We start from the raw sequence: 15,712 nt of genomic DNA, 5'->3' as shown, positions 1-15,712 counted from the left end.
GTAGCCCCAGAGGCTGGTGAACCCAAGATTGGCAGGTCAGACAGCAGGGCTGATGCTCACAGGCTACAAAGATTGATGAATCCCAAAATCGGCAGGCAAGACAGCAGGTAAGCTGCTGGCTCAAGTCCCAAGAACCAGGGGTCGGATGAACAGGAGCCGGCTGCAGGATCCAGAACGAGCAAACTCCACAAGCCTTGCCAGAATGTCCACTTATATTCGGCGCCATCCTCACAATGGTTGCTATGTTTGAGCCCATTGTTGCAGCCACTGTGTCAGTCCATCTCACTGAGGGTCTTCCTCTTTTTTGCTGATCTTCTACTTTACCAAGTATGATGTCCTTGGTACACTGATGTCCAGTCTCCAGGGACTGCTCCCTCCTGATAACACGTCCAAAATATGTGAGATGAAGTCTTCTTTTCTTAAGTCTGATGATGAAGTAGATGAGACTTAAAAAAGAAAATGCTCTGTGGTTTGGGCTCACCTGCAGGAAAATCCTGGGTTTCTAGGCGTTTTTTGGTTTGTTTCATTTTTAGAATGGGAGGGGGACTTCAGGCAACTTGTACGCATAGAATAGAAAGAGTACGTACATCTTGCCATCCTCTCTTCTGTCTTGGATGCCAAGGCTGCACAGAGCTCCCAGCAGCATACGCACTGAGGTACCAGTTCTGTTGAACTTAAAAGCCCTATTTTCCAGGGAATGAAATCTGGGCTGCATTAATGTGGCGCCCTACAGTGTCCACGATGAAGGCGGGATCCCTCCGGACCTTCAGCCGCCACGGGGCTCTTTCTGAGCTTGAGCCTCTTCCCTCAGCTGCGTTCGTCCGTGTGCGGTGCTGAAACGTCTTGCTGGGCATTTATGAATGCCTCTCTGAAAAGCATGAGGCCGTGAGCTGTCTGTGCCTGGATGGCACTGGGTCACCTTCTGGAAGTTTTCATGTCTAGAGACCCACGTTGCCTCTAGAATGATCACATTTCATGTTCTGTTGGTTGTCGTTGAGTTGACTCTGACTCACCCCATGTACAACAGAAGGAAACGTTGTCCGATCCAGCACCATCATGATTGTTGGCATGCTTGAGTCCATTGTTGAGACCACTGTGTCTTTTAGGAGCCTTCCGACCTAGAAGGCTCCATCTTCCAGCACTGTATCAGGCAATATTCTGTTGTGATCCATAGGGTTTTCATTGGCTGATTTTCGGAAGTAGATCACCAGGCCTTTTTTCCCCAGGTTGCCTTGGTCTGGAAGTTCCGCTGAAACCTGTCCACCATGGTGACCCTGCTGGTATTTGCAGTATCGGTGGCATAGCTTCCAGCATCACAGCAAGACGCAAGCCACCACAGTATAACAAACTGACAGACGGGTGGTGGATTTCATGTTTAATTGTAGAATTCCAGGGAATCTGTGTCCAACCAGGGGGGACAAAGTGTCTAGAAACAAAAGTGCTTTGGGGAGAGGGCTCATGGGCAAGCCAACATGGTGACGTGGCCATGCCTTCATTTGCTTTCTTTTCAACATGGTTTTGTTGAACAGCGTTTATATGCCAGGCCTGATTGCTGGGGTCTGAACTCTCAGAGATGCATAAAATAAAGTCTCTGTCCTCAAGAAGAGGATGAAAACTCTTTGTATGAAGACTGTGTTTGCCCAGAAGGGCGGAGGGGCGACGGTCAGGGGAGCCTGGCTCAGTTCTGGCAGCAGATCTGGGATGTCAGTGAGTGTGATGGCCAGAGGCCACAGAGGGGCCTGGTGTTGCCTCTAAGTCGGAAACACCCCGAGCCACACTGCAGGAGGTCAGGGTACCCACACCCATGTGAGAGTGACTCGGTCTTGGTGGAGGGGTCATGTGATGGTACAGCACCAATAGAGAGACAAAGGTCGTGCCTCCAGAAAGAGTGTGAGATCCCTGGTAGAGCTCTCCCACCTGCTGAGAGCCCTGGAGCAGTGGAAACACCTGGACTGTCCCTCAGGAAACAGGGTTCTTTTATGGCGCTGAGTCTGGGTGAGCCCTGGCCGAGCTGTCCTCCTCACGCTTCCTCACCAGTGAGCACAGGGCCAGGACGAAGGCACGGGCTCGAGACAAGGGAGAAGAGTCCCGAAGAGGAGCCCTGCAGGGTCCCTGCGCACCTGGCATGCCACTTCAGGTAACACAGCAGGAGAGAGCATCACGTCCTGGAGTACAAGTACATCTTGGCAACTCCTTGGCCCTTTGCGAGCCGGACCGGGATGGAGGTTTACTGACAGGGCGCGCTGCTGTCTGTGTTCTGCCTCACTCATTCTAGCTCCGGTATCGGGTTCCTTGGGGCATATCTTGGTTTGTTTTGTTATACTCTGGGTGGTGCTATTTTCTGACAGTGTGACCAGGGTGTCCATCCTGTGCTGGTAAGGTTCAGTGAGCAGATTAACCCTCACGGCATCCCCAGGTGGGCCAGAACTTTCTCTGTCGGATTAGTGTTTTGCATCATTTGACACTGAAGATTTCTGAGGATTGAGGGGTTTTTTATTGGCAGAACCAGGCGTTTCCCAACTTCCTGGTGTGACAGAGAAGCCGTCAAGACAGATACGGGCTGTGGGAGCTGTAGAGCGTGAGGGCGTCATGTGGTAGGGATGGCGAAGGTGGCTGACAGTGACTGTTGTTGGCTGATGTTTTCTCGATGCCTGTGGGCCTTCTCGGGGAGTCAGGGCCTCAGGAGACAGACTCATCTTTACCCTGATCCGTGACCCCAGAAGAGCTGATTTTACCTCAGCTGGTTCAGTGGTGGGATTCTCACCTTCCACGCGGGAGACCTGGGTTTGATTCCCGGCCAGTGCACCTCGTGTGCAGCCACCACCCGTCTGTCACTGGAGGCTCGTGTGTCGCTGTGATGCTGGACAGGCTTCACCGGGGCTTCCAGACTAAGACAGACTAGGAAGAAAGGCCTGGCGATCTGCTTCCAAAAATCAGCCAAAGAAACCCCTACGGATCACAACAATCCAATCCACAACCGATCACGGGGATGGCGCAGGACTAGGCAGCACGTCTTTCCATTGTGCCTGGGGTCACCACGAGTCAGGGGCAACTCAGCGGCAGCTAACAACAGAAACCACGGCTCTTTCGGTACTTTTCTCCCTAAAACAAAACTGCCCATTCTATCTATTAAACAAAAAAAAAAAAGTTTTTAAGAGCAGGACTACGGTTGAGTCCACACAGCTGGACTTCACTCCCAAGAGTAACGAGACTGTTGTCTTTACCTCACCTGAGCTGCTTGTAATTCCTCTGTAGTTCTCACCCGATTTGTTCAGTGATTTTGTTCTTTTGGGATCTTGAAACTTGAGGGCCAGAATGTTTGCTCCATTAGTGCCTCGGGCAAGAGAACCTGCTGTGAGTTAGTGCACGGCCACAGGCGCAGCCGAGTGGCTCAGCCCCCCGCAGCCTAGTTTTTAGATAAAGGGAAGCCCCGCTGGTCACCTTCTGGCAACCCCTGGGGTAGACGCGGACACGCTCTCACTTTCTCTGTACACGTACCTGTGTTTCACACACCACGGTGAGGCACTGTGCCCAGCACCTGGGCGTCCAAAGTGGATTCTATCCTGCAAGCTGAAAGGGCAGAAAGGGAGCTCATTCCCAGCTAGCTGTCATTCCCGCATAAATCGCCAGCACCGTCCATGGAACTGGCCGGAATCTGCCCAGTTAACATCCTGAGATGTTAGTCCATCTATTCTAAGTACCCTGTCCACAGCGCCCGCTCCTCCTCCCACCCCGCCCACTTGCACACGAAGGACAGAGAGGCCAGGAATGGATCTGTCCATGGAGAAATGAACTGTTCAAACCACAGGGGCCCCCACTTCTCCCGCCCATGGATGTCCTAGCTGGGGGGACGGGCTCTGGGGAGGCCGGCAGTTCCTTGCTAAATGGATAAAAGACGTTTTGGAGGAGTTTAAATGAAACCCAAGACAGCAAGACGGAGTGTGTTGTCAGTTGGATTATGTCTTCCAGTAAGTTATGTTGACGCCCTAGCCCTGCACCTGTGACTATGCCTCGGTTGGGAAATGGGGTTTTTCTTAAGCGCTTGGCTGCTAACGGAAAGGTTGGAGGTTTGTGTCCACCCAGAGGTGTCTTGAAAGAAAGCCTTGGTGATGTACTTCTGAAAAATTGGCTGTTGACAACCCTATGGAGCACAGTTCTACTCTGACACACACGGGGTCACCATGAGTCAGATTTTGTTCTGTTCCTGAGGTCATACCAGAGTAGGGGGTGTCCCAAAGCTAATCACTTCTGAGTTATAAAAAGAGCAGAAGAGACCCAGAGACACAGAGGGGAAGAGAGCTGTCATGTGAGGATTGTCTACAAGCAAATGAACCCCAAGGATGGCCAGCAGACACAGAAACTAGGAGAGAGGCAGATAGAAGAAACAGACACAGCTAGACCCTGATTTGGACTTTCAGCCTCCAGAACTGTGAGAGAATAAATGTCTGTTGTTAAAGCCGCTCACTCGTGGTATTCTTTTGTTCTGGCCACCCTAGGAAAATAAGACAGAGTCCTTCCTAGTAGACAGAGAATTTCAGAAGAGACAATGGCATCCATGTATTGATATGCAGGTTCTCCTGCAGGCTGGGAGGGCCTCGTGACTTCTGAGGCCCATTCTGCCTGTACTTTAAACCCACTCTCCAGCCCACAACGAGAGCCTTCCCTCCTCTTCCCTCCTTCACGTTCCCAACTCCACCCACCACCGTTCCTCAGTAAGAAGCAAGAGCCCGGTGGTTCCACAGCTCAGGAGTGACATTCGAGTGCATTAGTATCGGGGTTGTACAAATGGTTCAAGCACTCGGCTGATAACCAAACGGTTGAAGGTTCAAGTCAACCCAGAAGAAAAGGCTCTGGTGATCTACTTCCAAAATCTCGGCCATTGAAAACCCTGTGGAGCACAGTTCTACTTAGACACACGTGGGTCACCGTGAGTCACAGTTGACTGGATGGCAATTGTTTATTTTGCTTGTTTTTTATTATTATTCTCACTATTAATTTAAGATTTCCGAAAGGATTTTTACTACCAGGCTGTTTGCATGCATTTTCTGTGTGACCAGCTGGGAACCTAGCCAGACCCTGAATCACACAAGAGGTTCCTGCTTCTGACTCCGTGTCCCACAGTGGGAGGCCCTGAGCCAGCTCTAGGCCTTGGGGGCACCTGGTCCCTTGCCCCAGGATGCAGGCGCGACCTCGATTCTGATTTGTTGCACCAGGGAAGCTGGAGGAGAATCCTGACCTGGGAGTTCACATTTTGCTCTCAGTCGGGGGCTTACAGGGGTAGGGGGTCGTCATAGCTGTTTCTCTCGCCCTTGGAACTGTAAAGCTGTAGGATGTTCAAGAAGCACCTTGGAAATTAAAAACCCAGCCTGCATGGTCTTGATAGGTCATTGGCAGTGCTGTAGTGCTTTTACTGATTAGCCAGCCTGGGGGGAAATGAGATTAAAATTCATGGCAGCCAGAATTGTTTTTAAACATCTGCCCCCAGCCCCAACCCGCTTTGACCATGTTGAACTCAGCTGCCACGGGCTCAAAAGAGACAACTTCATTCTTAAAGTCAGTACTTGGGACACAGGGAAGGAACCCTGGTGGCACAGTGGTTAAAGCACTTAGCTGCTAACTGAAAGGTTGGCGGTTCAAACCTACCAAGCCACTCCTAGGGAGAAAGATGTGGCAGTCTGCTTCCATAAAGATTTACAGCCTTGGAAACCTATGGGGCAGTTCTGCTCTGTCCTGTAGGGTCACTATGAGTCGGAATCGGCTAGATGGCAACAGGTTTGGTTTTTTTTTTGGTGTTTATGGTGGGCTTCCGATATGTCAGGGCTGTGGCAGGCACTTTATATTTGATGTGGTGACCAGAACAGCCTTTGAGACAGGCAGAGTGTCCCATTTGCCTGGTGGTGTGTATCCAAGCTCCCACAGCTTATCGGAGTAGGTAGAGTCCCCCGCCCCGTGAGCTCCCCACTACCGCACGGAATCCTCTGTGGACCCCTTTGTGGTGAAACCAGGAAATGGCAAAGCAAGGCAGCTCAGACAGTGACTACCTGATGTTTGCACGTGGTTACGTGTGCAGTAGGCTGCTTATGGCACCACCCGTCTGTCAGTGTGCGGTGCACTGTGGTGGCCTGCCTGTCACCACATGCCGGAAGCTATGCCACCCGTATTTCAAATACCAGCAGGGCCGCCCGTGGTAGACAGGTTTTAGCAGAGCTTCCAGACTCAGGCAGACTGGGAAGAAAGGCCTGGTGATCTACTTCTGACGATTAGTCAATGAAAACCCTGTGGATCACTGAATATTGTCCACGACTTCTATTTGCTTACTTTGGATGCATCATCAGGAGGGACTGATCGCTGGAGAAGGACATCGTGATTGGTGAAGTGTCTTACGGCCACAGAAGGTGAGGGAAACCCTCCATGAGATGCATCGATACAGTGGCCTCAACAATGGACTGTAACGTACCAGCCGTCATGGAGACGGAGCAGGACCAGGCTCCATTCCGTTCTGTTGTCCATAAGGTCTCCACGAGTCGGAGCTGACTTGACAGCAACGAACGGCATCAACAGCACACGGCTGATGTTATCTGGTGTCCGTACATAATGGACGTTTCTTTTCCAGACCTTCTGTGGGAAGTTGTCACTTCTTAGCTCCTCCTGGGATGGAGATTTCTCCTTGCACGCCAACTCGGAGGGTTGGGAGTATTTGCATGGGGGGTTGCAGGGAGGATGGAGGCCCCCCCCTCCAGAGTGGCAGGGACCTGGGCAGGGATAAACTAGCAGACGGGACGCCAGGACGGGAGATGGACAAGGGGTTTCCACCTCCATTATGCCTTGCGATAGGCAATAATGGGTGCCTGCTAAAAAGTCACATGGAACTGTGTCATTCATGGGCGAGAGTAGCTTATAGCTTATGGAAATTAACTTCCCTACTTCGTGCTCATGTGATTATGAATTTCAGGCCTCCTGTCTCTTCCTTAGAGCAGTAACTAAACAAATTAAGAAGTCACGTATCTAATTATCCATCTAGATCCCAGAGGTATAAAGAAAACGTTACTAACATCCTGCTACGCCTTCCTTTTTCATTTGTTAGATCTTGGTATGAAGTAAGACGGACGCTTATGTTAATTTGGAAGAATGTTTTCTGTTACTCTCCTCTCCAAAGAGGGATTGTTTGGTATGGTTTCGACGCGATCCGGGTTTGAAGATGCGGTTGAAACTCCTGTGTGTGTTTGGCGGGTGTAGGGGCAGAGGTGCCGTAGAGATTCTGGTTTACTGATACACGAATTCTAAGTCCTGTGTGCTTGTTGTTCTGTTGTGTTTTTAATAGACCAGGCATTTGGAAGGACCTGAGGACCATGGGCTCGGTGTCTCTCTTTGTATTCTTCATCACACTGCTTGTTCTGGGTCGGCAGGTAAGGAGTCTGTTACCTTTTCTACCTTCTCTGAGTGCTTTGTCCATGTGCGCTGTAGTTACCTGGATGCAAACCGATGTTGAAGGATCGTCTCGTCCCTTAGGAGAAAAGCAGGTAGCCATCACAAGCTATGAGTGCTTAGAGGTAGACAAAAGGAAAAGGTCACTCCTTCTCTCCTCATGAGGAAAACTTTGTGGATGGCAGAGATGGGAATCCACTCGTTTCCTGGGAAATCTCAAAATAAATGCCGTCAGTACTGTGAGCCCACACAGATGTTCCCAGTAGCTGGCTCTATCTGGGAAAAATCTCCCCTGGATGGGTGGGTTTCTGCTTGCATTTCAAATGCTCAGCCCACTTGTCTTCCTCTGAAGCGTGTACCAGTACCTCTGCTGTCATTTTCAGTCACTCTGAAAAGGATAGCCCTCTGTCCTGAAGTGTGACTTTGGGCTGAGGACGTAGCGGTCCTCCTCGGGTGCTCCCCCAGCTGGCCGCCCCGTGGACTGGGGAGGCAGGACTGCACAGGGCACTTAGTCTCCCTCTGCCCACACAGGTGGACGAGACGTGCCCCGGCCAGGTGGCTGGGCCTCAACAGAGCCTGCTTTAAGCTCTTTGATGGGTATCGTAACATGAACAAAAGGGTGATGTATTTGCAAACAGCCAATTAAGAGACGATGCCGAGTGAGTGATCTACACATTACTGAATTATAGACACGTGAACTATGTGGCAGCACAAGGGGTAAATGCTCTGCTGCTAACTGAAAGGTCATTGGTTCAAACCCACTCAGCGGCTCTGCAGGAGAAAAGACCTGGCAATCTGCTTCCGTAGATTTCAGCCTAGGAAACCCTACGGAGCTGTTCTGCTCTGTCCCGTAGGGTTGCTACGAGTCAGAATCGACTCAAAGGCACACAACAGCAGCAATAACTATCTCTGAGCGGCGGACTGTGGGCTCCTGAGTTTGGCTGTGGCTTCCAGGCTCTCCGCACTAGACAGCTATTAATAATAACGCGGTTGGCGCGGTCTCCATCGAGGCTGTCCATCCAGCTGTGTCCTCACTGTCTTCCCGAGTCTCTCCTGGGCCGTGCTGTGCAGTCCTGCTGCAGGGCTGCACGTGCTCCCTGTCTCTCCCTCCCTGGCCTCCCCACCTCCATCTCGGGAATCTTCTCAGTTCTGGGTCCTTCAGCTTGCAGCCTTGACCACCTGCACGTTTCCATAACCCCACGGCATCAAAGTGCTGCGTCTCCCTGCTGTCGGTTGTTTCTCCCAGTACCTGCCTCTCTCCCCACTAGTGGTGAGCTTTCCGCTCTCACTCATGGGAAAGAGGGGTGTCCCCCTGAGGAGACCCTCTCATTTGATGTGAAGTAAGGGACTTCCTTGCAGAAGACCCTGCAGACGATCATGGCTTGGGATCCCACGTAGCTGTCCCTCGGTGGACTGCACGTGGCACGTTTCCTGCGGGGACTGCGTTGTTCTGCGGTGACCCCGCTGGAGTCCCTGCTCAGATCACTTCCTCGCCATACATTCAGGAGCCTCCGGTCGCGCCGGGTCCTCCCCGCCTTTTTGCCAGTCACTGAGATCTTCAACAGAGCCCTGGTGGAACAGTGGTGAGAGCTCGGCTGCTGATCAAAAGGTCAGCAGTTCGAATCTACCAGCTGCTCCTTGGAAACCCTATGGGGAAGCTCTACTCTGTCCTAAAGGGTCGCTATGAGCTGAAATCAAGTCACTGGCAATGGATAGTTTCCAAATTAGAGGCCTTGTTTAGTAAGTGCATCGAACCATTTCTATTCGTACAGAGTATGGGAAAGTTTGCACTCATGTAAAACCTTTAATATAAGCAAACGTTAAAATTTCTGTTTTGCAGTCTTTGAAAATATCTGGCTACATGAGGTAGAAATAAGCTCCACACCGGGGGAAGAGGAATATTTTTGAGTGTATCATGTATAAATTGATAAGTGATCATCGTTCTTCATCTCAAAATGTGGATCTTTTTTAAATTGCCATTTGTGGGTGAGAGTCGTTGTTTTACACCGTCCTTGATATAATTCATCAAACCAGCAAAACCAAACCCGTTTTTTTTAAACTCATCTCTGCTGCGTTTGTTTTCAGTGACTATCTGTGCTGAAAAGAGCCCTCTGTCTTGGGTTCTAGGAAGAGCTACTCAAGGGTATTCCATTCCATTAAATTATTTATATCATGTGGTCGTTGCTGTATGCCGCAGAACCGATTCCGACTCCTAGTGGCCCTACACGACAGAGCAGAACTGCCCCATAGGGTTTTCTAGGTTGTAATCTTTATGGGAGAAGATCGCCAGCTCTTTCTCCCAAAGAGCCGCTGGATGGCTTCAAACCACCAACCTGTCGGTTAGCAGCCAAGAGCTGAACCATTGCACTACCAGGCTCCTTACTTACATCATAGGTGGCAGAAAATGATCCTAAGACTAGAAAGACCCTTGTCGGAAAGCGGGCCTCTCCATGTCTGCCGTGCTAATAATAACTGGTTAGAAAAGACGGCATTGCAATACCTTATGAAGCATGAATAAATAGCATTTTGCTAGCAGGCACTGTCTTAATTAAATGATATCAGAATGAATTTTGTCTAAATGTAATGGCGTTCTCTCAGGACTCTGCAATCCCAAATGGGAAAAAAAGCATTTCACAATGAATATTTAATTACGTAACTTGTGCAGGGGAAAACTGATGTGCACATATTAAAGGCAAAGCCCCACAGATGAACACTATTATTTTTGAAGTGCAAATCATTAAACCTTACACTGGCTCTACCAACGTATTTCCTCTTTTTTCATTTATTCATGATTTATGTTTGACTCCACCTTCTGTCAAAAAAGAGATGGCCCCCTCTTTCACTAACATAACTATGCAAGAAGCTTTCATATCATTGTGACTTCCAAGCCTCTGGCAGAGCTGTTCTCCCCTTCCTGAGGCTGGTTCTTTACTTGTTTTTTGCCAAGCAATGTGAGAAGCTGATGGAAAGACATTTTGGGGGGACAGATGGCTTAGCAGGGAGGGTGGCAATACTGTTTGGGGGTTCTTTGTTTTTTTTTTTCTCTTTAAAACCTCCCTCTCTGGCAGGACAAGATGCCTACTGTACCTTCACCTTTGTGTCCTCTTGTAACAGAATGAATATTACTGTAGGTTAGACTTCCTGTGGAAGAACAAGTTCAAAAAAGAGCGGGAGGAGATCGAGACCATGGAGAACCTGAACCGCGTGCTGCTGGAGAACGTGCTTCCCGCCCACGTGGCCGAGCACTTCCTGGCGCGGAGCCTGAAGAACGAGGTCAGGCTCGGGAAGGGGCAGGTGGCAAGGACGAGGGGCGGGGCTTCCGCAGTGACTGAGACGCGATGGCCTGCAAACGCCCAGGCGGGGGAGACAGCCAGCGTGGCCGGCATCCTGTAGGTCTCCAGAGGGCATGGGTCAGGCCTCTAGAAGCCAGCTGGGAGCCATGACTTAGAATCTCCTCTAAAGGATTAGCACCAAACTTGGTTTATTATTAAATGGCCGTCCAAGAAGTCCTCACACCTAAGGTTTCTTCCCCTGTCAAGGAAGGTTCTGAATGTATAGTACGAGGTGCTGTGGTCCCAGGCATGCCGCCAAAGTGGCCCCTTCCCACCTTCCTGGTGTGTGAGGCCCAAATCAAGAGACAAGGCAATAAGTCCACACATTCCACACATTGGTTGTTTCGCTGCTCTCAACTTTCCTGAAATCCCCTTAACAACTGTAAAGGTTGCCATCAAGTAGACTCCAACTCATGGCGACCCCCATGTGTGTCAGAGTAGAATTGTGCTCCACAGGGTTTTCAATGGCTGTGATCTGTTGGAAGTAGATCACCGGGCCTTTCTCCTGAGGTGCCTCTGGGTGGACTAGAACCTGCAACCTTTCAGTTACTAGTCGAGTGTGTTAACTCTTTGCACCACCCAGGGACTTCGGAAAGCCCCTTAGGATCTCAGAATTTCAAATGAGATAGAAAGGACTTGGGAGTTATCTATCCAAGAGCAGATCGGAGATGCTAATGGAAATGGAATCTCATGGAAGTTTAAAGAAATGAATATTTAACTAAAGTGGAAAAGACTGGGATGCCATTTAGATGTTGCGGTGGCTGATGAAGTGAAATGACATGAAATCTCTTTAATATTGTTGAATTCCAAGAGTAACCAGATGTATCCACTGTGGGACTTTATTAATTTAAGAAGCATGCAGTTGAACACCCACTGTGTGTAAAGGCCTGTGCCAAGTACTGTGGAACTTCAGAGATGGGTAAGGTACAATCTCCGAGTTTAGGAAATGGGGGTTGGGGGAATGGAAGGAAAAGCAGAGGGGTCCTCTTGATAAACTTGTTAATAGATAAGTTCAACTCTATTGATACTACGTAGAAAGCAACTTCAAATGAGAAGGCTCTGAAAAGTGTTTCTGTGGTGTATTTGAAGCTGACTTTAGAAGAATGCCCGGCAGTAGGTGAAGTGCTGGACGTGATCATTCTTATCTTCCGGGAGGCAACAGTGTGGTGACCCCGGGTCCCCAGGCACGTGTGCCAGAATACATTCTGTCTCTTTTCTGTTTCTTCGTCCTGCTTTTCTTTATTCTGTAGGTTATTCAGTAGACTATTCGCCTGTTCATCTCTTTGGTTTTTTGGGTTTTTTTGTTTTTAATATACACAGCAAAACATACACCAGGTCAACGATTTCTATGTGTACAATTCAGTGACATTAATGATTACACTCTTCGAGTTGTGCAACCATTCTCACCCTCCTTTTCTGAGTTGTTCCTCCCCCATTAACATAAACTCACTGCCTCCTAAACTTCCTATCTAATCTTTTGAGTTGCTGTTGTCAATTTAACCATATAGATAGATCCTTAAAAGAGCACAATGCTCAAGGCAGACATTTTTTACTAATTAAACTATTGTTGATTTAAAGAAGACTTCTGGGCATATGTTTGGTTTAAAGTTTAAAGATTATCTCAGGGCAATAGTTTCAGGGGTTCTTCTAGCCTCAAAGGCTCCAGAAAGTCTGGATTCCATGAGAACTCAAATTCTGTACTACATTTTCCCCCTTTTGATCAGGGTTCTTCTGTAGAATCTCTGATCAACTCATCCGTTTTTTTATTAGAAATACAGGAGTATCTTTACATCTGCATGTCTAAGTGTCTTAGTCAGGATTCTCTAGAGAAACAGAAACAGTAAAATTATACACACACACACACACACACACACACACACACACACACACACAGAGAGAGAGAGAAGAGTTTACTTCAAGGAATTGGCTCACACAATTATGGGAACTGGCAAGTCCAAAATCCATAGGTAGGATTACAGGCTGGAGACTGCTACAGGCTTGCATCCCAAAATCCTTAGGTCAGGAGACAGGAAGAATGAAGAATGGAGGAATTATGACAAAATGTCTATTTATGGTCTGGAGGCAGAATACATTCTCAGAAAAACTCCCCTTTTGCTCTTAAGGGCTTCAACTGATTGGATGAGGCCCATGCACATTATGGAGGGTGATCTGCTTTACTTTAGGCCAGCTGACTTCATCACGTGTGACTACTTCATCACGGGGTCTAGACTAGTGTTTGAGCACACGCGGGGCAGCACGGCCTAGACATCACAGTAGTGATCCGTCCAGTGTTTAAGTGCCACACGTGCAGTTTGGCCTCTGCCTGTGGCCACGCTGGGGCTGGGCCCTGGGTGCAGACTGAAGGGGACAGAGGTGGCCCTCAGGCCTCCCAGTCTTGGAGGGAGCAGGGTCCTGTTACCCCCCAGAGCCCTAGGAGCATACACACGGGAGTCCAGAAAGGCCGTTGTGTGGAGGTGACTTCTGAAGCTGAAGAGGAAATGCTAGAAACTAGCTGGGAGATGGGCGTCCGGGAGGAGGAGGGGCCGAGAGCACCCAGGCTCCACGCAGCTCTTTTTGGCCAGGTACTAGGAGAGCACCTCGTTCAAGACCTGCCAGGAGCCCAGTGGGACAGGCAGGAAGAGGGGGAGGGGAAGGACGGTTCAGTTCAGGGTGAGCTGAAAGGAGTACGATGCCTGCAACAGTGAGCTCAAACACACCCACAAGCGTGCAGATGGTGCAGGACCAGGCAACTTTCAGCTCTGTTGTACATGGGGTCGCCCCATGGCGACTAGCAACAACAGCAGAAGGAGTGTGGATCCCTAGGTGGTGCAAACAGTGAGCACACTCCACTGCTAACTGAAAGGTTGGAGGTTTGAGTCCACTCAGATGTGCCTCGGAAGAAAGGGCTGCTGATCTACTTCTGAAAAGTGAGCCATTGAAAACCTATGGACACCATTCTACTCTGACACACATGGGGTCACCATGAGCAGGGGTCAACTCGATGACCACTAGTACTGGTTGCTTCTGTTAAATATGTCCAGCTGCCTCATGCAAGTCTCCTTATGCCTTCACCCCGATGTTGGCCTCATCATGGGGCAAGGCCAGCCTAGCGCTCACGAGCCCTGAGCTGGAGACATGAGTTTGAGCCCTGGATCGGCACTGCTTGCTGCATGGGCATTTGGAAACTTCTCACAGACAAGGTGGGGATCAGTACGTTTAGGGGACACCAGCTCTGTGTCGCATGAAGGAGATGAGTCCCTTGGGGCCTGTATCTAAGGCTGTATCATCCTGTACATACTGGGAACCAGGGCTTCAAACCAGTTCTTCCCAGTTCAATCGTGGCCAACAAAGCGAAACCACAACAGACAAGAAGTTGCAAGATGTGGGTGTACCAGAACGATAACCAGAATGGGGAAAATTACCATCCGCACCCTGCTAGAAATTTAATCTTTCTCTTAGAAAACAAGGGCAGTGTGTACATTGCATAGCAACCAAATCTCTTGACCGGCAGAGTCAGAAACAGCGGTGCCCTGCTCAAAGATGGCAGCCAACCACATCAGGCTCCTGAAAGGGCTCACCATGCCTCTTCTGAGTCTCCCATTCTAGGGCTGCAACCTGTTACTTTTCCTGTTCTGTTTGTGATTCCAGTACACTCACATTTTACAAATTCAGGTCTGTTCCGATTTCACTGCATCGGCCAGGACTAAACCAGTTTGAACCAGTTGCAAGCCCTGCTGGGAACCCACATTCAAGCATTCAGATGAGCTCCCTGCAAATAATCAGCACCTGTCCACCAAGCTCCCGGGTGTGGCTCGAGAAGACAGCTCATTCCGGCATTCAGGAAACCTGCGGCCCCGAAATATAAACCTGAACTAGGCCAGCCTACAGCTCTGCAGGAAAGTGAGTAGCAGCTCAGCCTCCGGAGCTTTCCAGCTTCTCACGAGCAGAAATGGCCCTGCGTCCCACAATACTGTATTAAGGGGCTCTGGACGTCCCTACAAGCCCAGTGATTCACGACATCTTTGGATTTGCGCTGTCGAACCGCTGGCCAGGAGGGTGGAAGGACAGGCACTGAGTTTTAAATGGGGGCCATTAGACCAATGAGACTCCCTTCAAATGGTCAGTCTATTCTGCCCAGCTGTGGGCAGCAGGTTCTCTTGATTTAGTTACTCAATGCGGAGCGCCCCCTGGCTGTAACGTTCCATATTTTATTGCCAGTTTTTGTTGGTTAGGGTCAATATTGGAGGGCTACTCAAGCAGTCACAGTAAAGTTTCCAGGGAAGAAATTAAAGGAGCCCAGAGCACCCTAAGTCAGAGCCGTCCCTGTTGTCCAGCGAGAGATCCCCCAGGTGCGTCATGGCTACGATCAAATAGTATAGGGTGATTGTGTTTGCTGCGATCCTCATAGGGAAGGTTTTTTCCAGTTGCCATCAATTTGATTCTGACTCATGGCGACCCCATGTATGTCAGCGTAGATCTGTGCACCACAGGGTTTTTAATGGCTGATTTTTCGGAGTTAAATCACCAGGCCTTTCTTCTGAGGGACCTCTGGGAGACCTCGAAGCTCCAGCACTTGGGATAACATCCAGCACTTTAACCAAGCAGGCATGCAAACTTATGCAAAATACAAGGATCACAGGTTTTTAGGGCCTGAATAAAGTGCAGAACAAAGGCCATTGTGTTTATGTTGCTGCTTGGGGCAGTGTCTCCTCCAGCATCTGACCTTGGAGACAAACTCGTGTTCACCAGGGGACTCAGGGCAGCGTCTGCTCCACCATCTAATGTTGGAGACAAACCCGTGTTCACCATGGGACTCAGGGCAGTGTCTGCTCCAGCATCTGACACTGGAGACAAACCCGTGTTCACCAGGGGACTCGGGGCAGCGTCTGCTCCACCATCTAATGTTGGAGACAAACCCGTGTTCACCACGGGACTCAGGGCAGTGTCTGCTCCAG

General features: G+C 49.7%; 1 protein-coding gene across 1 annotated transcript in view; it reads left to right on the top strand.

Moving 5' to 3' along the window:
• ADCY2 (adenylate cyclase 2) overlaps nt 1-15,712 on the top strand; it is a 458,110-nt gene that overhangs the window by 412,809 nt on the left and 29,589 nt on the right. The window contains exons 18-19 of the mRNA XM_004380271.1: nt 7,322-7,406; nt 10,540-10,698. Coding sequence (XP_004380328.1) covers nt 7,322-7,406; nt 10,540-10,698 — 244 coding nt within the window. The remainder of the gene's footprint in view (nt 1-7,321; nt 7,407-10,539; nt 10,699-15,712) is intronic.

This window comes from Trichechus manatus, unplaced genomic scaffold (assembly GCF_000243295.1).
Source record: "Trichechus manatus latirostris isolate Lorelei unplaced genomic scaffold, TriManLat1.0 scaffold00072, whole genome shotgun sequence".
Classification (NCBI taxonomy): Eukaryota; Metazoa; Chordata; class Mammalia; order Sirenia; family Trichechidae; genus Trichechus; species Trichechus manatus.
The sequence above is the reverse complement of the archived record's forward strand: the minus strand, read 5'-3'. Positions and strand labels throughout refer to the sequence as shown.